General features: G+C 51.0%; 3 protein-coding genes and 1 long non-coding RNA gene across 8 annotated transcripts; 2 read left to right on the top strand and 2 right to left on the bottom strand.

The window, feature by feature from the left end:
- Positions 1-202: 202 nt before the first annotated feature.
- LOC117847033 (protein IQ-domain 26) lies at positions 203-3,401 on the bottom strand. 5 transcript variants are annotated; one of them, XM_034728175.2, is made up of 4 exons: positions 3,033-3,401; positions 1,795-2,117; positions 1,148-1,306; positions 203-1,052 (listed from the first exon to the last, which is right to left on the bottom strand). In XM_034728175.2, exons 2-4 carry the CDS (start codon positions 2,098-2,100, stop codon positions 438-440), a joined length of 1,080 nt encoding a protein of 359 aa, XP_034584066.1. In that variant the 5' UTR covers positions 2,101-2,117; positions 3,033-3,401; the 3' UTR covers positions 203-437. The 5 variants fall into 5 exon arrangements, with proteins under 5 accessions (XP_034584066.1, XP_034584060.1, XP_034584064.1 ...); XM_034728169.2 differs by lacking the exon at positions 3,033-3,401 and adding an exon at positions 2,206-3,026; XM_034728173.2 differs by lacking the exon at positions 3,033-3,401 and adding an exon at positions 2,441-3,026.
- Positions 3,402-8,275: 4,874 nt separating this feature from the next.
- Positions 8,276-13,261, top strand: LOC117847896 (hexokinase-5). Its single transcript, XM_034729197.2, has 9 exons — positions 8,276-8,850; positions 9,740-9,890; positions 9,977-10,159; positions 10,820-10,894; positions 11,103-11,258; positions 11,393-11,491; positions 11,584-11,714; positions 12,400-12,481; positions 12,563-13,261. Exons 1-9 carry the CDS (start codon positions 8,552-8,554, stop codon positions 12,908-12,910), a joined length of 1,524 nt encoding a protein of 507 aa, XP_034585088.1. The 5' UTR covers positions 8,276-8,551; the 3' UTR covers positions 12,911-13,261.
- Positions 13,254-16,937, bottom strand: LOC117847894 (uncharacterized). Its single transcript, XM_034729196.2, has 2 exons — positions 14,122-16,937; positions 13,254-14,023 (listed from the first exon to the last, which is right to left on the bottom strand). Exons 1-2 carry the CDS (start codon positions 16,829-16,831, stop codon positions 13,560-13,562), a joined length of 3,174 nt encoding a protein of 1,057 aa, XP_034585087.1. The 5' UTR covers positions 16,832-16,937; the 3' UTR covers positions 13,254-13,559.
- Positions 16,938-18,672: 1,735 nt separating this feature from the next.
- LOC117850292 (uncharacterized) lies at positions 18,673-20,030 on the top strand. Its single transcript, XR_004639223.2, has 2 exons — positions 18,673-19,497; positions 19,586-20,030. It is a non-coding gene; the product is annotated as an uncharacterized lncRNA (long non-coding RNA).
- Positions 20,031-21,275: the final 1,245 nt, after the last annotated feature.

The raw sequence follows: 21,275 nt of genomic DNA, 5'->3' as shown, positions 1-21,275 counted from the left end.
TGCGATCCATAAACGCAATGCAGTTGCCAGTTGGGGAGTAGGACAACCACAGCCTTCGTTTTCACTGCGAAGGATCTGTCAGTGCCAAGAACCCCTCCGTTCTGATCTACTACATGCCATTTGTACGTATCATCTAGCGATTGCCGGCGTCGGTTTCAGCATTGAAGTTGCTGGGGTACGGTGTCAGAACTGGAACAAGCAATCACAAGTTCACAGCTGCACAAAGCTGTGGCATTTCCATCACTGTTTTCTTTTCCATAGTTTTCTTTTATTTCGTTCGATCTGATGATATTCGATCGAGCTACATGATCCTTCTAGATTAGTAGTCAATTCTCGCCATGATCTAAGCCTTCTTGATCCTAATAATCCTAATGCTAATATGTACCAAAATGTTAAAATCTCCTCCTCCTCAACCAGCTGGTGATGCCATGGCGGAATCACCAGAGCCGGTCGAGGTAGTAGTCTCTGGTGACCTCGTCGCTGAGCTCCGAGTCCTCCACGCGGCTCGCTTCCGAGCTCTTGAAGCTGAAGCTTTCCAGCGCCTGCAGCTGCGGCCGCGCCTGCTTCCTGGACCCGCTGCGCCCGACGCTGGGCCTCGGCTCGGCCACCTGCCCTTGCGCCGCCGCGTGCTCGCCCTGCCGCTGCCTCGGCGCGCTCTGCCACCGGGTGCGCGCCACGGACGAGGCCGTGTCCGCCATGTACCGCGGGCTGCCTCCGGCGTCCCGGCACGTGGCGCCGCGCCCGGACTTCGACGCCGGCGAGCCGGGGAAGCCCGGGAACGCGCCGAGGCGGGGCGTGTTGTGTGTCGTCTTGGGGTGCGGCGGCTCGAGCTCCTGCCCCAGGAGGCGCGAAGCCGGCTTTTGGAAGTAGAGCAGCGGCGAGGCGCCCGGCGGGTCGGCGGCGTACCGGCTCGTGATCCGGGACGACCGGCACCGGAGCTGGCACGTGTCCATCTCCACGATCCGCGGGCTGCGATCGAACCCATTGTCCCCGCCGTCGGACAGCCGGCGGCGGTGCACCACCGGCTTCACGCGCGCACCACCAATCCGCTCCTACGCACAAAAGGCGATGAAAATTTTAAAATTTACGTCTATCCTGTAAAATGTGGCTGACATTTGCAATGTTATCGCGTATCAAAATTCCTCACTTGTTCAACAGATTTCCGGGACGACGCCGTCCTGGCCTGGAGCCTCATGAGCGCCTGCAGCCTGCGCAGCGTCGTGGCGGCCTGCTTCCTCACGAGGTAGCCACGCACCAGAGCTTGCAGCTTCACGAGCGACTTGAGAGCACGCAGCGCCTTCCTCGCCTGCACATGAATTGCAAGATTCAAATTTTTACTGTCACATCGGAACGCTGCAGGCAGCATCGGAAACCGAAAAGAATTGGGCATTGAACAGCTGCGATGACGACTAGGTGCGTCACACCGTGCAGTTCACGAAGCACTCTAGCAATAAACAAGAATATCGCGAAAAGGTTGTGATTAAACTAAGCAGATTAAACAGTGAGCAGCAGCTAACGACTCAACGGAAAGGAACAGCAGCAAGCAGCCATGGATTGCAGTTGCAGCAGTTCGTGAAGTCAAATATCTTGTCCAATGCAAATGCAAAAGAATCTGACAGAATCATGCATACTTGTTCATCGATTCGTTGCTTAGAACTGAAAACGAGTGGCCAAAATCATCCGGACTCTTCAGTTGAACAGTGCTTGCAGCAGAAACAAATCAAACAATTCTTTGAAACAAAGAAAAATGGCAATAAATCATGAACACGAAGAACCGGTTGACAGCAAACTTACCAAGTACCCTCTGAAGGCCTTCTGGATCACGACGGCGGCCTCCACCTCGCGCTCCAGGCCGCAGTTGCACGGCCGCACCTGCGACAGCTCCCCGGCGGCGACGGCGGTCACCGAGGGCCTCCGTCCGCCGTCTGCCATGCTGTGCCTCGGCTTCGCGAAGCTCCACCGCCTCTTCTCCACCGGCGGCGGCCCGAGCCCGAGGCCGCCGCTGGCGCACGCGGCATTACTGTGCTCCTTGCGGTCCCTCTCCCCTTCCTTCTTGGTGCCGGTGAGCACCTTCTTGAGCCACCTCATCGCGCGCCCCATGGCGTGCGTCCTCCTAGCTGCAGCAGGGGAGCAGATGCTTCAAAAAGAGAAGCAAGCTTGTAAAAGAATGCGGGAAAGAAACTGGCCGGGGAGCAACGGGATTACAGAAAAGGTAGAGCAACTACAGTGTGGGAACTGGGAACTCGCGGAGATGAACTCGGGAGTTCTTGAAAGCTACACAGTGCAGATGCAGAGGACCAAATGGCAAAAGTCGCAGTTTCAACCCTTGGTCGAAACAAAAGTTTTCCTCTTTTCAAAACCACAAAAACGAGAAAAAGGCTTGCAATTTAAAATACTACGAGAACAGGATGAGGAACTCGAACAGGGCGAGAAGCTTGACCAGAAGAAGAGGGAAGTAGCCTTTACAGAGGTCTGCTGCAGCCAAACAACATGCGACTGAGCACAGAGGCCAAAACCGAAAGCCCTCGCAGAGCCCGGCAGAGTAAATGCAAGAAGCGTAGCGCCAAGGAGAAGAACGAGCAGGTAGCAGAGGAGCAGGAGCTTGCAGAGAGGCGCCAGCCAGTGGAAGAGAAGAGAAGGGAAGCAAGTGAGGCCTACGTGATGCGGATGCCCCGAAGAGGAAACCTTTTCCCGAGAACTTTTCCAGCAGCCCAACAACCACCGAGCCGATGCAGATGAGATGAGAACCACTGTTCCAATCGGAGACGACGCAACGCGTGTTCCCACGGCACCGCTTGGCTCCAGCTCGGCGTGGGGAGGGCAAAGATTCCCCCTTCCTGCTTGCCTTTGCCTCGCGCCCTAGCCCTACGAGCCCGGCTGGCGGCTACCCGAGAGACGGAGAGAGCAAGGCAACAAGGCGAGAGAGGCCACACCCGGAGCGGACCCGGGGGCAGGGCTCAAAACACGAGCGGCACGAGGCCGCGGGCGTCGTCGTCTCGCCGTGGGGACGCGAAGCCCGCAATCATTCGCACCTCAAAAGGGACGACGGCGTCGGCGAGGCGCGATACGGAACCGCCGCGAGCGGAGCGGCCCGGGGCGCGGCTTTTGGAGGTGGCTGGCCGGGCTCGGCTTGGCTGGCGCGGCCGCGTCCGGCCAAGAGGCCGCGCCAAGATCCGATCCGGCAAATGATTTTTCTTTCTCGGGATGCCACGAGGCCGAGCTGTTTGGTTTGGGGGCGTTGCCGAATTGGTTTCTCCGGTTAAAACCGCACCCCTTTCTACACTCGGCGCGGCGGGTTACCATGTACCAGTAGCACGGCTGGTACTCGGTACTCGGTGATCCGGCAAAATAAATGTGCGAGCGGATCTGGTGCCTCGCCTTGTGTTGTGCGGTTGGCCGTCGGCGGATGCTGCAGCGGCGAGCGCGCTATATAGGGCTCGGTGTTCGATTGCAGATACTGGACCGCGCTGGGAAGCTATTAGGGAGTGGTGATGCATGGCAACTGCAGGGCCACACGTACGAAGGTATACGAGAACCCGTTGCGTTTACTGCAGACCCATAAATGCATCGGGAGTACATGAACATTGTTGGGAAAGCCTATGCTATGCGTCCTGCACTGGAGTACTGCTGAACCCATCAGCAATTGCAAAAACGATGGCTCATGGTCATGGCTCCGTCCTCCATGTGGGAGTATCCGCAACGGCCAACGGGGACCCTCGAACAGAAAGTTTAATGGTTGGTGTTGACTTATCCTACACCCTGTAGGTGTGGTGTGGTAGTAATAGTCCTTAATGGCTCCATGCTGTTTGCTTACTTTATAAGCAAATTCAAACACAGGCAACGCGTAGTGCTACCATGCTACCAACGGTTGTGGCCTTGTGAACGTAGTTAGAGCCGCAAATTAAACCACACCGGTAACTAACATGGTTGCTGGCCATTTTTAGCCTCTCCAGCTTCCAAAAATTCTCAGCATCAAGAATGCTCCTGTACTGCAATCCGACCAGTGGACGGAGCCGAAACCCAAACGGTCCCTCCGTGAGTCGAGTCCGTGTCCTCAACCCAAATGCACACAACGCGTCCTCTGGTACCACCACTGGCACGTGGTCCCTCCCCTCGCTATCGGTCCAGCCCTGCGTCCCTCGCCGCGACGCAACCGGCGACTGCGCCCCCGCCGCGGACGAACGCGTGACGCAAAGGCCCGTGCGCGCGCCCGCCGCAGAAAAAAACAACTGTTTTGGCCCGAGTCAAGCGGCATGACACGGTCGCCGAGGCGGGCGGGCGGTGATGTCATCCCGACGAGGAATAAGGTTGAGGCCCCGGTGAGGGTGGGAGAGTCGGAGAGAGTTCGGACTTCAGAGAGCAGGAATGCACAATGCAGGATATGGGGCACCGTACGCTACGGCGGGACCCGGCCAGCGTGGAGCGCTCTGCCACTGGTATTCTAGTATACTACCACTGGTCTGGAGCACAGCGCCTACCGTATCCGCGCCCGCGTGCCGTCCCTGGAGCTCTCGCGCGCGTAGCACGGCACGCGACATGGGGGCCAGAAGATCACTGGCTCGTGTCATCGCGTGCGCCCCCGGACGCGCACAGCCGCGCAGGGATCCGATGATCCTTGTCGGATCACCCTGCCGATGCGGTGTCCTTCTCCCCGTGCCGCCGGGGACCGGGGGATCTCGCTCGGGACTCATGGCAGCTGAAGGCGGAATTGAAGCAGTTACGACGCCGTGACGGACGCCATGTACGCGAAGAGCAGTAGTAGTGCTACAGTGCTAGTAACGTACACTGCTGTACTCTACTGCCGCGGCGTGCGAACTGCTCCAGTGCTCTGCGCGCGCGCGCGGTACTCCGGCCGGGAAGCACTGTGCGATCGATGCGTAGGGGCCGCAGAGAATTGAAGGAGCCGAGCAAGCATAGCATAGAGCATCAGCACGGCGCAGGTCCGAAGAGGACGGTTGTTAACTGAGTAATGAGGACCGGGATTGAATGAAGGTTGCAATCAAGGCTACGATTCGATAAAAGCTTACGAGATCCCTGCCGTGCCGTGCGGGCCGGCCATAAAGGCCGAGGCAGGCCAGACGGCACCACGAACACGACACACGATCACCCTCATCAATCCCCCATTCCTCGCCCCGCTTCGATTTCATGATTCGATCCGTTGTGCCACCTCTGCTGCTTCTCCTTCGAGGTCAACCCAGCCCCGGCCCCGTCGCGCTGCATGTCAGCACGCATGCATGCCCTACAAACAAGGCATTTTCGGCTCAACCCAGCAGCTCTAGACCTGCCGCCGCGACGGTAGGGCCATTGCCGGAAGCGGGATTGCGCTTGCGCCGCGTTCAATTCGGTCCAGTCTCAAACGGCGGAGAGGGCCCCTGTCAAGTGCAGTGCTGGGAGCGACCACTGCCACCGTACAGGCTATCCGTTTAGTAAAGCGCAGGCACCAGGCAGAGCAGACGTGCAGCTGGGGGGTGTGGAGTAGAAGGCTATGCGCGTCTCGGGCCTTGTTAAGTCCCAAAATCCCAACTTTAGCACTATGTAAAAAGAAGATTCCCCATCACATCAAACTTGCGGTCCATGCATGGAGTACTGAATGTAGACAAAATCAAAAACTAATTACACAGTTTTGTTGTACTTTGCGAGACGAATCTTTTGAGCCTAATTAGTCAATATTTGGACAATAATTCACAAATACAAACGAAACGCTACAGTATTGCTACAGTAATTTTGATTGTTCAAAGTGGGCAACTAAAAAGGCCTCGGATGAAGAAGGAACGGACACGGGCGGCGTGGCGCCGTGGCCGGCCACGCGCACGGTACTTGGGGGAGCCCGCATTCAAGAGGCCTGCAGATCGGTACTAGTGTCGGGCTACTATGATGCACGCGATGCATGCATTTACTGTGGTCCAGCAGCAAGCCGAAGCGCTGCACTCGCAAACAAGTGCTCCGTTCGCTCTCCCTGCAAGCGGCGCTTCGTTACGCGGTTTTTACCACGAAGCGGAATGATTTGTAGCCACAAGACACTACTGGGCCGTTGCAGGCGCACTGGGCTAGATAACACGTGGGTTTCGTAGCCAATTGTGTTTTTTGTGGATTGGGCCTGCTCAGTTCCACGTGCCAGTCTACACTGGGCCAGACAGAAACAAAATGTAGACCCCAATAGTAGTTCAGATGAGGGGCTTATAGTTCAAGCTACTTCGTAGTTTGTATATCGACAACCACGCTAGCGATTTGACTAGCATCATGTCTTAATGGAAGTACTTTCCAGCTTAAAAATAGTTATCCTCAAATAAATTAATAAAAAATCACAAACACCCACCTACTTAGGTTTGGATATAGCCTATGTGATTCTCCTATACGGACGAGTTTTTACCGGTGTATCATCAGTAAACGGAGCATCTCTATTCTCTAGCATTTTCTTATAATACTTTTGACGAGTTATGCGATGCTAGAGGCCAAATGATAGTTATATGGGTCGATCAAAAGCATAGGGACAATATTTCGATGTTAGGGATAGGTAAAGCTAGTTACTAAAGTCCTGCCAATAAAATCCCTATGCCTTTAGCTGTTTAGCACTTGTTCAGACCGATTTCTCTAATTTTGGAACTTCAATATTCCTCTCACATCATATGCCTACCTGTAGATCCAGTGTTGATACTCTCCGATCTTATTTTATTATTTTTAAGGAACAGGAAGTGTTCCGACCCTGCTGGTTATATTAAAGAAGTAAAGAAAGGAGAGTGCGGATTATTACAAGAAAGGAAAAAAGTCTACAAAGGGTGTCTACTTAAAACTAACTAAACAGAGTGTAACCCTGAATGTGTCTTGCCCTGGCTCTTAACAACAGATCCTAAAATTCAGAGTTGAATTTCCTTCTGCATAACTGCGGCAGTGGGTCAATGTTGCTGAAGATCAACCCGTTTCTTGTTGTCCAAATGCTACAGGTCATGAGTATAATGATTTCCATAGAAAATGGTACCCTTAACTTTGTCTTTATTTGGCCAATGATGTTCATTGTTGTCCTTGTTGTAATGTAAGTTACCCCAATGCTATTCCAGCATGCTTTGGTGAAGTTGCAACAAAAGAATAAGTGCTTTACTGTTTCCCTTTTCTACCGAATGCAAAGGTCACATGTGTACGATTCTAGTTGCATGTGTCTTTTTCGTAAGAGATCCCTTGTGCTTAATCGGTCTTTGAGAAATAACCAAAATACATTTTTGTGTTTTTTCTAGCACCGTGATCTCCAGAGCCAACGAAATGTTGGATGTATGCTTCTCTGTCCGATGATTGTTTGATATGCCTTATTGGTTGTGAATGTTGATGATCCCCAAATATATGACCAAGTATCTTTGTCCGTTTCCAGATTGAGATTGGAGATCCATTGTTGTAAGTCTATGACTTGATTGTGTGCTTGTGTGGACAAAGGCAAATTGAAATTTTGTATGAACTGTGGCTTCCCTATTACTGTTTTGTATGTGCTATTGGGGTTCGTGGCAAAGAAAAAAAAGCTCTGGGAAAGCTTGGTTTGGTACTACTCCATTCCATATCAAGATCTCTTTTCACCGGGTTTATCAAGATGCTGTTTTAACAGATCTGGATATGTTCAAACTTTGCACGGGATTATCCATTCTCATCTCGCGTACCTGCACTTATCCACTTGTCCGGTAGGAGAATTTGCGTACAAGAAAGAAGAGAAACAGCAAAAGGGGAAAAAAAAATCACCGTATGCGTCAGCCGTAGAGCTGCACGGCGTATGTGTCGGTGGTGATCGCGACGCTATTTCCCGTTTCCCCTTAGCGATCGTTGAAGAGGAGCTGTTCCTCCACCGCGGACAGTTGCTTGCCGGCCTTTGACCCTGCAACCGCCCGCTCGGATGGCTCCGTCCCACACGAATCTCCAAGAGGCCCTCGAGACATCCCGTCCTCACGTCAGGAATCTCCGCTGGGCCCGGCCCGTGCACGTGGATGAGATCCCCCGCTTTCAATGCTGTATCCCTATCTAATTACCTTCCGATTTGGGCTCAGCGGCCTAACGCAACCCCTATCACGCCCCCTGACGCGTGGGCCTCGGCTTACCTGGACCCACCAGTCATTGTCTACTGGCAAGCACGACGGGCCACCCGATTGTTTGGTGGGACATTTCTTGCGGAAACAATCGCTTATCTGTTTCCATCCTCCAACTAATCTCATGCCCATCCAGTAATTAGCACATATCCTCTCATCCCCGAGGCTATACTACCAGGCAGCCCCCCCAGATCCGTTTACCCCACGCTCCGATCCGGCCCGTCCAGCTCGACCACGGGCGCATCCCGGCCGTCCGAATCCGAGGGTGGACCCGTGAATTCCGGAAAGCCGAGGGGTGGTTGGCTACCGGTTAAAAACGCCCGTGCCAGTGGCTCCCCATCCTCCTCTTCTCCTACGCGGCCGGGGCAGGAACGGAGAGGTGATCCACTGGGTGTTGGCCTCGGATCCGGAACGCGGAGTCCCTGCGGCGCTCGGATCGGTCCCTCCATCCGAGGGCGCGGGCGCGAGGTGGGGGATCGGGATCGGCAGTGATGGGGAAGGCCGCGGCGGTGGGCACGGCGGTGGTGGTGTGCGCGGCCGTGGGTGTGGCCGTCGTGCTGGCGCGCAGGCGGCGCCGGCGCGATGCCGAGCTGCTGGGGTCCGCGGACGCGGACAGGAAGAGGCGGGCGGCGGCCGTGATCGAGGAGGTGGAGCGCAGCCTCGCCACGCCCACCGCGCTGCTGCGGAGCATCGCGGATGCCATGGTCACCGAGATGGAGCGCGGCCTGCGCGCGGACATCCACGCGCAGCTCAAGATGCTCATCAGCTACGTCGACAATCTCCCCACCGGGTAAAGGGCTTTTCTCCGATCTGATCCCGCTTTCTCCTTTCCTTTCCTTTCGTTTGGGCTTTGATCTGTGCTGATCGCAGAGATGCCGGCTTCTCGGGAAAGGTAGCTTACGGACGTGATCTGGACTGGACGTGCGTTATTGATCGCATAAGCGCGGGGATTTTTTTTCCTTGTTTTGGTTAGAATGGGCTGACTTTTGGTAAATGGGTGGAGATCCGCGATTTTGTTGTGATTTTTACGGAGAGGTTGCGCTTGTCGTGATTAAGCGGCATTGGGGATAGTCCCCTCCTACCTGATCTTCCTTTGGTTCTTCGTGACTCATCTGCTAAACTGTGGATTATCGTTGATGCATGAGCTTTCGATGTGTGTGGCCTCGTAGATCGCTAGTTACAACTCCGCTGTCACAGAAATCCTTGAGAAGGCACCGGTTTTGGTACGTCAAACAAGATGGAATTTTGACGAGTTGGGTATGGTGTTTGGCTGTTTGCAATGCAATTGTGGGCGTTGATGCTTAACTGCTAGTTTATGGGCACATATATATTAGATTTACTCCCACTCCATCTATATTTGTTCTGTAGAAATGTGAATATTTGTGGTCGTCGTGCCTTGTAGTTTCTTTTAGCAGTTTGACCAATTATTATATCCACTAACTGAACTTATCTGGTGCAATAAATTGGTAGAATCATTATGCTCTCAAGAAGCAATATCTGTATTTGTAGTCAAATTGTCACAGTCATGTTCAGAGAGATGAAGGTTATTAAGTATAATGATTCTTTCACCACCAGTTTGTTCAGGCAATCCACTGGCAATCCACTCATGGGTGCAGAATATTAACTCCAACACTCGTGTTGCACTTCATTCATTAATCATCTAGGTCCTGCTTCTGCAGAGATGAACATGGACTGTTTTACGCACTGGATCTTGGAGGCACAAACTTCCGTGTGCTGCGAGTCCAACTAGGAGGAAGGGAGAAACGTGTTGTCAAACAACAGTATGAGGAGGTTTCCATTCCACCACATCTGATGGTCGGGACTTCCTTGGTGAGTACTCATATTCTGTTTTTATTTTCTTAAAGTTGTACGTTATTGTCGCTGCTTGCTTTATGTATCTTGAATTATCGATGCAGGAACTATTCGATTTTATTGCTGCTGCATTGGCTAAATTTGTCGACACTGAAGGTGAAGATTTCCACCTCCCAGAGGGTCGGCAGAGAGAACTTGGTTTCACCTTTTCCTTCCCAGTGAACCAAACATCAATATCATCAGGAACACTCATCAAGTGGACAAAGGGCTTTTCCGTCAATGGCATGGTAAAATACTTTTACATAACCCCATCAATCGAACACCTTTCTGTAGTTTTGTAAGCTGGGATTGAAGTGAGATTTCTTAATAGTACATGAATCTGTAGTTTTGTAAGCTGGGATTGAAGTGAGATTTCTTAATAGTACATGAATTTCTATTGAATATTTCCTTGTTAAACCCAATTCTAAGGGTACCCATATATCTTTGTGTCTACCACCAGGTTAGAGTGCTTGAAGTCATGACCACGTTGGCCTTCTGCAAAGATATAATACGTAGTTTTTCCTACATTTTTCTAGTATAGAATTTGGTTTAATACAAAGTAGAAACTTGGGCATTTCCTCATTTCTGGAGGGACATGATTTCAGTTACACTAGAATTTTGTAGCAGATATGCCAGCTTGATGTTTGATTGTTATCTTTATTTTAATGTGATTCATGTTGAATTACTTACCTTTAAACAAACTTACCTGCTCGGCTCTTTTTGCTTTCCATATAGATTATGATCAAACAATTTTTCTCTTAAAAGTAAATTGATGTTATCTTGGAAGGACATTTCTTAGACTCTAAAAGAATATCATGTCTATCTGTTGAATGATGTCTGTGTTAGTTGTCAAGTGTCCTTTAATAAAACAATTGTTTGATTTGGATATTTTATTGCCTTGGAATCAGGTTGGTGAAGATGTTGTGTCTGAGTTGAGCAAGGCCATGGAGAGGCAGGGGCTAGATATGAAAGTTACGGCGTTGGTAAGTAACTATAGGTTTTATTCAAATTTTGCACAACATCATTGTGTTGAAAACATTGCTAGTTTCTTCATATGGTAAATTCGTGATGCTAAGTTTATTTTAGCTGTTTTTCCTGTTGACAAATGTAAAAAATGGTGAATGATGCAAAAATTTTCTTTCAGATACTTTTTAAATTCTAATATTTAGACTGAGTATTGATATTTTGTAGGTTAATGATACGGTTGGCACATTGGCTGGTGGAAGATATATGGATAACGATGTAGTCGCAGCTGTAATATTGGGCACTGGTACAAATGCAGCATATGTGGAGCATGCAAATGCAATTCCTAAATGGACTGGGTTACTTCCTAAATCTGGGAACATGGTTAGTTCTCGAATTCCTTATTACTGGGAATAACAAAGTTATGGAACCATTATATGCACTGTATTTCACTGTTGTAGAATTCACCCCACATGAGAAACATGTAGTAACCTTGAAATTATTGTGGGTGCTTTTAGGTAATTAATACGGAATGGGGGAGCTTCAAATCCGACAAGCTTCCTCTTTCAGAATACGATAAAGCCATGGACTTCGAAAGTTTGAACCCTGGAGAACAGGTATTGTCAGCCTGGTCGTTTACTTTCCCTTTTTCTTTCTTTAGGCAAACTGTGTGAATATATGTGGCTGACTTGTATATGCTTTCTGACAGATATACGAAAAATTGATTTCCGGCATGTATCTAGGAGAGATTGTGCGAAGAATTTTACTGAAGTTGGCGCATGACGCTTCCCTGTTTGGGGATGTTGTACCATCTAAGCTGGAGCAGCCATTTGTACTGAGGTATGCTTTCTTGATCTATTGTCACCAAACTGTCCATGCCTGTTTCCTGGTATGGAAAAATCAGTTTTTCTTTCTTTCATTGGCCACCCAGCTGGTTAAAAGTTTTCTTGACTTCCATGATCATCTACATTGAATGTTAACACATCTGACATCAAGAGTTTGGCGTCTTTTCCCATGATATTTTTTAGTTTGTGGCAATAAAGTCATACTTGAATAGACAGGGAAGTTGCATCTCTTGTCAAGCTACATGTCACATCAATAAGTAATCCAAAGAAGGTGACATGACAGAATATTTATAGTCAACTCTCTGTCTCATTATAAGCTGTTGCAATTCTATACTTGGTCTTTGATATGCTGCAAATATTGAATAACTAGCTGGATGGCATGAGAAATTGTGTGGCTAGATACACCTTGCTTCATGGATAGCTTTGTTATTTCAAGGCTAATAAATTATTTGTCTGGAGTCAAATAAAAAATTCACCTTGAATGACTCCTAAGATTGTTAGATAAATGGATTGGGCTTTATAGCATATTCGCAATATGATGAAGTAGAAGTCCCCGTGCCAATAGTAATATAGTATTTGTGACATTTCTTCTGTTCTACTTTATGCTTAGTACATTAGACTTCTGAATTTTATGCTTGTAGAGAACGAGTTTTATGAACACATTAATTTTGGTATCACAGGACACCAGATATGTCAGCCATGCATCATGACTCCTCACATGACCTCAAAATTCTGGGAGCTAAGCTGAAGGATATTGTGGGGGTATGGCTTGTTTGTGCCAATTTGGTTCACAAAGATTCAGTGACTATTGATCACTTATGAAATATTTTATCTCATGTTTAGGTCGCGGATACTTCCCTGGAAGTAAGATACATTACTCGACACATCTGCGACCTTGTTGCAGAGCGTGGGGCACGGTTAGCCGCTGCTGGTATATACAGCATCCTGAAGAAGATAGGCCGGGACAAAGTACCAAGCAATGGCAGTAAAATGCCAAGGACCGTCATTGCTTTGGATGGTGGGCTCTATGAACATTACAAGAAGTTCAGCAGCTGCGTAGAAACAACTCTTACAGACTTGCTCGGTGAAGAGGCCTCCTCCTCCGTGGTTGCCAAGCTGGCCAACGATGGCTCTGGCATTGGAGCTGCTCTTCTTGCAGCCTCACACTCCCAGTATGCTGAGGCCGATTAGTCTTGAAATCAAGCGTGGATCAAACTTTGAGTGTAGCTTCTCATTTTTCTTTTTTTCCCTTCAAACATTCCTAATATTCCGGGCTCTCCTCGGGGAAATTTTCGGCTTCCTTTCTTGGATATTCTGCGGACGCACTCAAGTTCTCTGCAGCGGGATATAGCTAGTATAGAGTGAGTTTGGAGGTTCTCTAATGGCATAAATGTTTGGACGGCAGGAGCATGGAAATGGAGGTTGGACAATGCCATTCGTGTTCTGCCCATTCTTTCCCCTTGTATGGTGTTGTAAACCAATCAAATTTTTTAACCGTTTTGTGTTGGCAATAAAAGAGGAGGACACGAACGAATTTAACCATGTGTTCTCTTCACTGCTTCCTCAAATATATGACTGAGTTGTATATTTTGCAGTTATAGTGCATATTTCATGGCTTCAAAATTATACTTTGCAGTTACATAGCTACTGGCACCTATAGGATGGCACTGCCACTGTGGCATTGTCCATCAGTGTTGTTGGCTACTTGGCTTGTGGTGAGCTGTGCCTATCCTTTGGTATGCTCTCCTAAGACTGCACACAAGGCTGCTAGTGTACCCGTCCTAGATCCTAACCTGAGGTGGTCAGGGTTCCTACAGCCATCTGCTCATTCTGCTTTTCTTCAGACGTTGCAGTCGAAACCACCCTCGCTGCCATCGTCCATCACTCTGGCATCGGAGAGCTGTTTCCGTCGGCTGCCTCCTCGCACCTGCACCTGCAGGAGCGGGGCGGCGTCGTAGTCGGCGGCGACCTTCTCGTCCGCGGCTCTCTGGTGCGCCTGCTCGCACCGCTGCAGTATCTGCAGCACGTCCTTCATCGTCGGCCGCGTCGACGGCTGGCGGCCGGTGCATATGATCCCGAGCTTGAAGACGGCCTCGACGTCGTCACCGTACCCGGCGTCCCTAATGCACTTGTCCGCGGCGTCGGCGATTCTTCTGCCGGACTGCAGGTGCCGCCACGCCCAGTCGGCCAGGGACCCGTGCTCGCCGCCGTCGTTGGCCTCCCTGCCTGTGGTCAGCTCAAGCAGAACCACCCCGAAGCTGTACACGTCGACCTTCTCGTTCACCTTCCTCGAGTACGCGCACTCTGCACGAACGAACGTGACAAAAATAAGTTGACGTGCCTGCCACTAGAAAGAAATTGGCATTCAGGATCAGCGAGACGATCACGAGACAGACACGTACCGGGAGCCATGTAACCGAACGATCCGGCGACGGCGGACACCGTGTCGGCCTTGCCGGTCTCGACCAGTATCCTCGCGAGGCCGAAGTCGGCGACCTTGGCGTTGAGGTCCGAGTCGAGCAAGATGTTGCTGGACTTGACGTCTCGGTGCACGATCGGCGGCGAGCACTCGTGGTGCATGTAGCACAGCCCGCGCGCGGCACCGACGGCCACCCTGACCCTCGTCGGCCAGTCCAGTGGCGCTCGCCGGACCGACGGGGCCCTCGCCATCACGCTCCCGGCCATCCATTTCTGGCCGTGCAGCCACTTGTCCAGGCTGCCGTTCTCCATGAACTCGTAGACGAGGAGCTTTGTCTCCGCGCGGGAAAGGCAGCAGAGGAGCTTCACGATGTTGCTGTGGCGGATGTGGCCGAGGACGTCCACCTCCGCCGCGAACGCGCTCTCCTGGCCCTTGTCCACCTTCCCGCCGGTCCAGATGCGCTTCACGGCCACAGTGCCCCCCGCGCTGCCGCTGCTCCGGCTGGTGTACGCGACGCGGTACACGCGGCCCGAGCCGCCCTTGCCGATGAGGTTCTCGTCGGCGAGCCCGCGCGCCACGGCGGCCTCGCCGAAGTCCAGGGGCTGGAACGGGGTGAGCTTCCAGGGCTCTTCGGCCTGCGCGAGCCGCCGCTTCCGCCTCCTGATGTCGCAGACGACGAAGACGGCGAGCGCCGCGATGAGGGCGACGAGCGCCACTCCCGCGGCGAGGAGGCCCGCACGGAGGCTCGGCGAGACATGGTCGGTTGGCTGGGCCCCGCACGAGCGCACGCCCTTGAGGCTCCCGACCAACGACGCGGCGGCGCAGAGACCCGGGTTGCCCAAGAAGCTCTGGTCGTTGGCGGGGTTTGCCAGCGCCGCCGGGACCTCGCCGCTGAGCTGGTTGGACGACAGGTTAAGCTGGCTGGACCTCAGCGATGCCAGCGACACCGGTATGGCACCGGAAAGCTGGTTCGACGAAAGGTCCAGCAGGTTGAGCACCGGTATGGAGCCCAACCCGGCCGGAATCTCGCCGGTGAGCTGGTTATGGCTCAAGTTCATCTGCGACACGGCACTGAGCAACGCCATGCTCTCTGGGATTGCCCCAGAGAGCTGGTTCGCCGACAGGTCCAGCTCCTGCAGCAGTGGCATCCCAGCAGCAAACCCCGCTGGTATGTCACCGGAGAAGAGATTGTTGCTGGCATGAAACTTTTGGAGCTTAGCCGCCTTCGCCGGAATCCGTCCAGTGAACCGGTTGTTGTCGATCGAAAGCCTCGATATGTTCCAGTACAGGTTCTCCGGCAGGGTTCCGCTCAGCTGTCCATTGTTCTGCAAGAACAGGGTCAAAAGCTTGGGCACCGTCCACAGTGCGGCCGGCACCTCACCGGACAACTCGTTATCTTGGAGCTGAAGCCATATGAGAGTGGGGCAGCTGGCAAGACTGGACGGGATTGAGCCGTTAAGCTGGTTATCGGAGGCGGTGAGCACCAACAACCGTTGGTTGCTGCAGATTCCTTCCGGAATTGGCCCGACAAAGTTGTTGCTGTCGATCTGGATGTCTCTCAGCAACGGCGTCTGCTTTCCGAGCTCCGCCGGGAGCTCTCCACTGAGGCTGTTGTCCCACAGCCACAAGAACTCCAAGGACGGTAGCCGGGCAATACTCGCTGGTATCTCGCCGGTGAGATTGTTCTGGTGCAAGTTCAAGTATCTCAGTTTCAGCAAGCTTCCAAAGCTTTCCGAGATGGTTCCACTCAGCTGGTTCATGGACAGGTCGACATCTACCAATTCTGTTGCCCCGATCTTGCCATTGTTGCCAATGTCGCCGGTGAGGTTGTTGGCGAAAAGATACAAGTACTGCAGCTTTTGGAGGTTCCAAATCCCGGGTGGTATGTTTCCGGTGAATCTGTTCGTCGACAGGTCGAGCCACTGCATCCCCGGCATCTGCGTGACGTAATTCGGGAATTCACCACCGAGGCTGCAATTCGCCAGCCAGACAGTGGTTAGCTTCGTCAAGCTTTTGAACGACTCCGGCAGCATGCCGGCATCGAACGGATTGCTCTCGAGCTTGAGCGCCTCGAGGCTAATCAGGTCACCGAGCTCCGGCGGGATCGTGCCGGTGAGCTGGTTCTCGTTGAGAGCGAGGTACGTCAGGTTCTTGAGCTTGGACACCGCCGCCGGTATCGTGCCGGTGAAGCTGTTGTGGTCCAAGGCGAGGTAAGTCAGGTTGCCCCCGAGCCGGCCGATGTCGGCCGGGAGCCCCCCGGCGAGCCGGTTGTTGGAGAGGTCGATCCGCGCGATGCCGGTGCAGCTGTAGAGGAACGCCGGGAAGCCGCCGCCGACGCTGGTGTTGGAGAGGTCGAGCGCCGTGAGGGCGGTGAGCCCACCGATGTCGTCGGGGACGGCGCCGGACAGGGTCACGTTGGGGAGGGCCAGCGACGCGACCCGGCCGCTCGCGTCGCAGGACACGTAGGTCCAGTTGCAGTGCGGGGAGGCCCCGGCCGCGGCGGTCCACGACGCGAGCGCCGCCGGGTCGCCCCATGCGCTCTTGATACGGAGGAGCAGCCGCGCCTCGTCGCCGTCGTCGGCCTGCTGCGCCGCGGCGTGGCGCGGGAGGAGGCACGCCAGCAGGGCGAGGCAGGCGCACGCCAGGGGCAGGACGCGGTGCCAGGCGTGGCCGGGCGGCGACGACCGTGCCATGGTCTTTGGGCTGGTTCCGCCGCGCGCCGCCGTGCGTTTCAGGTGCGGTGGTGGTTGGCTGCCATCGCGGACCGTGTGATGCGGTGTGAACCCTGGAGCGTGCGCGGGCGCCTTGTTATGTAGTGGGAACGCCGGAACGGGGCACGGTGACGGCAGCCTTTTGCGTTAATTATTCTGTCCCTTTTTGGTGATTAGCGGGGGTGATGGTTGCTTGGAAGCTTCAGAGTTGAGGTTCGCTGGTGTCATTTGATAGTGGCGGTTGCACGTTGTTTTCTTCGGTGTTTAGACGGGTCAAAATTCAGCTTTGTTTGAAAGGGATCGGATATGTTCGAGAATGATTTTATTCGATGTGGCTGCTAAACTACTCACCGAACTTAGCAACGTGTTTATCGCTTGGCTGAAAGCAGACTATTCCGCTGCAGCTAGGTGTTGGTCGATCACTAGCGACAGCAAACGATGGTCCGAAATTCAAATGACCAACAGACCAATCAGTAGCTCTCAGTCCAGTGGGTGTCGCAAATTCATCGTTCCAATTTCCCAGTTAGCTCACTGGTTAAAATTATTGGTGTTTTTAGTCGTTATACGTGTCAAATCAAGTCGTTGTCGACTACCGCTGCCGCATGGAACGACGTTTTTACATTGGCGTGCTCGTGCTATGTGTGCGTTTCAGTGCGTCCCCTGACACTTGGACCCACTGCACTAGAACTTGGCGCGCCGCGTCAGCTCGAGGTCACGATCTCACGGACACAGCGAGGCGGCGAGCCAAAGCGAGTCAAACGGAAAAGTCCAAGATGAGGTTGTAGTGGGTCCCTGTTTGGTTGTTTGACGCTTTGACTGAGAATACTACATGGCCAGTCCTCGACAAACAGAAAGCGAAAATGGAAAGGACGATACTGCGTCTGGCATACTACCACACGTGCTTATTCGTGTGCTGCATCACGATCGCTATTATAAACTTTAACACGTATTGCATCGAATATTCGGATGCTAATTAGAGGACTAAATATAAGTTAATTATAAAATTAGTTGTAGAACCCCTAGTTTAATTCGCGAGACGAATCTATTAAAGCTAATTAATCCATCATTATCAAATGGTTAAAACTAATTAATTCATCATTAGCAAATGGTTAATATAGCACTACATTATCAAATCATGAACTAATTAGGCTTAATAGATTCGTCTCACGAATTAGACTCTATCTATGTAATTAGTTTTATAGTTAGACTATGTTTAATACTTCTAATTATTATCAAACATTCGATGTGACAGGTGCTAAAGTTTAGCATGTGGGAGCCAAACACCCCTGTACTCCAGTTATTTTATGCCACAGGTACCTTTCCTCGACACGAGACAATTGTGCTCCTGGCCCCTATTCTTCGTGGTCGTCCTGCTGGCCGAGCAAACAAATTTAGAAGAAGGGACCTCAGGACACATTGAGATTTACTTTAGGGATGTTTGGTTCCCTGTTAAATTTTAGCACCCGTTACATCGAATGTTTATATACTAATTAGGAGTATTAAACATAGACTATTTACAAAACCCATTGCACGGATGGAGGCTAAACGGCAAGACGAATCTATTAAGCCTAATTAATTGGATTAATTAGGCTTAATAGATTCGTCTCGCCGTTTAGCCTCCATCCGTGTAATTAGTTTTATAATTAACTCATGTTTAATTATTCTAATTAGCCTCCGAATATTTAATGTGACATGGACCAAACTTTAGCACCAGGATCCAAACAGCCCTTGTGTTCAAGTACTGAAACCTCTATTTTAATTGCTGATTCTCATTCCCCGCATGTATCCTTGTCCGTCCATCGCAGTCGTCGGTGTAGGCTTGTGCACGTGCTGGCGGTATTCATGTCAACATCTCCCTACTGTGTAGAGTAGAAGGAAGACCAAGACATTATCTTTCAGTGTAGACTTCCACTATGTAATCATGAAACTTATATCTACAAAGTGTGTAGTAGAGCGACGACGCAGCGACAAAATAGTTTTCCGCGCCAATTAACTGCTGCTTCTAGAACGTTAGCAAATGATTAAATAGCATCGCATGGACCGTTGACTGGTCTCCCACTGACCCACTCCCACAGAGATTGCCAAGTGCCCATCCCACCACACGTCTCGTGATACATAGGTGAGCAGCTGGTACTGTGCAGGGAAGGAAAGGAGTGGGAAGAAGCGTCGCCGTGCAACGTCAGCGACCAAAGCGAAATTCCAAGGCCCGGCTCGCCTTTGCTGACCATCATCAAGACATGAGCTAATCAACTGTCGCCGTGCTTGGACCGGCTTCACAAAGCTGTATGCACTAGTTTTCCACGGGAACAAAAAGTCTTCCTGTGCATCTATGTTATCCTATCAATGACAAGTTAACAACTGAACTGGACAGGCAGGCTGCCTCTACTTTCTTCTTGGTCTCTGAGATATTTGGGGTTCCAGCATAGAGCAGTCCGTTTTTTTTTAGAAGAAGCATATATATAGAGCAGTCTTTGAACCGCGTCTCTGAACTGAACTTGTGCACAGCATTGATCGTCATTGGTATGTCAGTAAGTGGATCACTACTCAGGTCACGATTTCAGCCATTTAAGCTTCTGCTTGTAGAGTTGTTGTAAGAAGAAAACGCATGCACTACGGAGTGTCAAGTTTGGATAGTTGTTTCGCATAAGGTTTCTGCACCACCGAAGAAAGTTAATGCGTTTTTAGTGCTAATCCTACATTCCTGATCATTCCTTTTTATTTAATTTTTCGGAAAAGGGGCGGACAGCAAGTTACGGACATAACGGTGCGGCACTGCAAGTCTACCCATAGACTGAATAATTTGCTTCCAGAAGAGAAGAGCAGCGAGTAGCCTCCATTGTTTATTTTTCTCCTCCATTGTTTATTTTTCTTCGAAACATTGGCAGAAGCATTGCCTTGCATTTAAGAGGAGACTAGTCTGGTCTGAAAATTACATAGCTATTACATGGTGAACAATTACTCTCATACACACAGAGGAAACCGGAAAGCATGGAGACATTAAGGTGGAAGCAGATCTTCTCGGAGTGCCACACGCCCGTCGTCGAAGAATGATATCATGTTGTATGCGGCCGAAAACTTGATCTGAACGCATTGTTTTTTTTTTCAAAGATCCTGCGATTTCTCTCCTTCCAAATGTTCCATGTGACGTACATCCATATAGCCGCTACCGATCTTCGCTGCTTGTAGTGGCGTCAATGTTGTTCTCCACCATTCCTGAATGTCATCTTCAGTGCCTGATACGAAGCCTGCACCCCAGCCCATCCAATTGCAGACTAGCAACCAAATTTCCTTTGAAAAGCAGCACTGTATACAAATATGAGCTGCAGTTTCAGGTACTTGGTCACACAGGAGACAGATGTCTGAACATGTCCAGTTTCTAGCTATCATTTTGTCAGCTGTGCGGATTTTCTTTTAGAGAAGCAGCCAAGCAAAGAATTTTATTTTTCCTTCAGCATAAGCTCTCCATACATTATCATGTTGCCCAGTTGAGAAAGTTCCCTGCAGCTGCGCATTATACGCCGATTTAGCATTGTATGACCCATCTGCTGTCCAACGCCACCGTATGGAGTCATCCTGATCATTTAACTGGACATCCTGCACCATTTCCCACAAGTTAACGAACGCGACCATTTCTCGAAAAGATGTCATGCGCCAAAGCCCACACGTCCAATTATGGTTTGTGATATCTTCCTGTACAGTCCTTTGCTTTCTCCAAGCCAACTTGTATAAGCTAGGTGCAATGTCCATGGGAGCCCTTCCATCTAACCAGCTGCAGTGCCAAAATTTTGCATATGCTCCATTACCCACAGTGACAGTAGTGCTGACCCTGAACAGTTGCCTGTCTGTGTTGTCACACGGTGTTGAAGAACCAACCCAAGGTCTCTTAGGATCCTTCCATTCAAACCAAAGCCATTTCAGTCTCAATGCCCTGCTGAATAGCTCAAGGTCCAAAATACCCAAATCACCTAGGTTTTTAGGCAGCAAGCATTTCTTCCAATTAACCAGACAGTGACCCCATTAGCATTTGTTAGAACCTGAACTGTAACTCTCATCGAGAGGATGGCACTAGGAAGAGTTGGGGCAATTTTTTGGATTTTCTTTCTATAATACCATGTCCAACCAAGGGTTGGGGATACATATTTATAGCTGGCCTAGCAGCCAACCAGCCAAGCATCAAGGCATATGCTAGTCTAAGATGCCTAGGACTGTCCTACCTTAAAAGTAGTCAACAAAGTGGTGCTGCAGCAAGCATATGCTGCAGCCCCACTGTTGTGGTGGAACACCTCGGATTAACTTAACTAAAGCACGGTTAAATCGCTTGACACGCGATACTCATGCCTTAATCAAGTTAACTCGATGGGTCGTCGGATTTCATCCGATTTAACCACTTAACAAGACCAAATTAGCATAGCTCACACGAAGGTGA

Source organism: Setaria viridis, chromosome 3 (genome assembly GCF_005286985.2).
Source record: "Setaria viridis chromosome 3, Setaria_viridis_v4.0, whole genome shotgun sequence".
NCBI lineage: Eukaryota > Viridiplantae > Streptophyta > Magnoliopsida > Poales > Poaceae > Setaria > Setaria viridis.
This window is presented reverse-complemented; position numbering and strand designations above follow the sequence as displayed.